We start from the raw sequence: 1,682 nt of genomic DNA on the forward strand, positions 1-1,682 counted from the left end.
TCTCTTAGACAAATCTATGGACTCAGCTTTTACTGGGACTATTGAGTTGTGACTTGGTGCCATTCTAATGAACTGAACGAAGCAAACTAGAAGTGTCCCATGACAGTTTTACCTGTGCTGGCATTGATGGAAACATAACTGGCAGAGAATCCTTCAGCAGATAAACTTGAATCAGTCACAAACAGAAGAGTCATCTGGTTGTCAGAGCTTGTTATGGATGGAGGCACCGAGCGCCCACAGTACCTGCACACACAGACGAACAATCACAACTATCACCACTTAACTATCTTCATCCCATTGTGTGAAACTAGTGATGGTCTGAGTTCAGTTCATTAAAAAAAGGCTAATGTTACTGGAGTTATCTGAAAATATGTCAGACAGCAAAGAGGAGAAGGTCACAATTCCACAGTGTGTCTCAATGGGTCATGAAAACAGGAAGGCCAAACATGGAGACCAAACATGTATCTGCAGACTTGTTAAAAAAATCATAATAAAGTACCGTAATTCATCTGTTTCCTAATGGAAAACACAACAGTAGGTGGTATTATAAAGCCAGAATAACAGAAGAATAACAGTCCAGTTTGGGAGGTATCTCTCTTCTTCAAACACTGTATCTTTTACTTTTTATCATTATACATTATATTTGATCAAACATCCTGCCCCCAAATAGCATAGAACAAATGTTTATAGTTAACATTAAAACCAGTAAACCTATACTTTACATATACCATACAACAGCGATAGACCATTCAGGTACCCTCATATACCAATAATATACATGCCGAGTCAAATACCACTGATAAACCAGCCCTTTAAAACTGATAAACCATTCCTATACCACTGATAAACTAGTCCTATACCACTGATAAACCAATCTTATACAACTGATAAACCAGTCCTATACAACTGATAAACCATTCCTATACCACTGATAAACCAATCATATACAACTGATAAACCAGTCCTGTACAACTGATAGACCAGTCCTATACAACTGATAGACCAGTCCTATACAACTGATAAACCAATCCTATACAACTGATAAACCAGTCCTATACCACTGATAAACCANGTCATATACCAGTGATAAACTGGTATAAAACCTATAATAAATCAGTATTAAACTAGTAATAAACCAACAACAAACAGAAATAAACTGGTAATAAACCAGTCATATACCAGTGATAAACTGGTATAAAACCTATAATAAATCAGTATTAAACTAGTAATAAACCAACAACAAACAGAAATAAACTGGTAATAAACCAGTCATAAACCAGTGATAAACTGGTAATAAACCAATAATAAATCAGTATTAAACTAGTAATAAACCAACAACAAACAGAAATAAACTGGTAATAAACCAGTCCTATACAGTGATAAACTGGTAATAAACCAGTCATATACCAGTGATAAACTGGTAATAAACCAATAATAAATCAGTATTAAACTAGTAATAAACCAACAACAAACAGAAATAAACTGGTAATAAACCAGTCATAAACCAGTCATAAACCAGTGATAAACTGGTATAAAACCAATAATAAATCAGTATTAAACTAGTAATAAACCAACAACAAACAGAAATAAACTGGTAATAAACCAGTCATAAACCAGTGATAAACTGGTAATAAACCAGTCATAAACAGTGATAAACTGGTAATAAACCAGTCATAAACAGT

General features: G+C 34.1%; 1 protein-coding gene across 1 annotated transcript in view; it reads right to left on the bottom strand.

Moving 5' to 3' along the window:
* Nucleotides 1-86: 86 nt before the first annotated feature.
* The window catches only part of LOC107105234 (cubilin-like), a gene marked incomplete at its 5' end in the record, with an annotated part of 14,641 nt that continues 13,045 nt past the window's right edge, over nt 87-1,682 (bottom strand). Inside the window, one exon of the mRNA XM_015405359.1 lies at nt 87-243. Coding sequence (XP_015260845.1) covers nt 87-243 — 157 coding nt within the window. The remainder of the gene's footprint in view (nt 244-1,682) is intronic.

This window comes from Cyprinodon variegatus, unplaced genomic scaffold (genome assembly GCF_000732505.1).
Source record: "Cyprinodon variegatus isolate N-32 unplaced genomic scaffold, C_variegatus-1.0 Scaffold2180, whole genome shotgun sequence".
Lineage (NCBI taxonomy): Eukaryota > Metazoa > Chordata > Actinopteri > Cyprinodontiformes > Cyprinodontidae > Cyprinodon > Cyprinodon variegatus.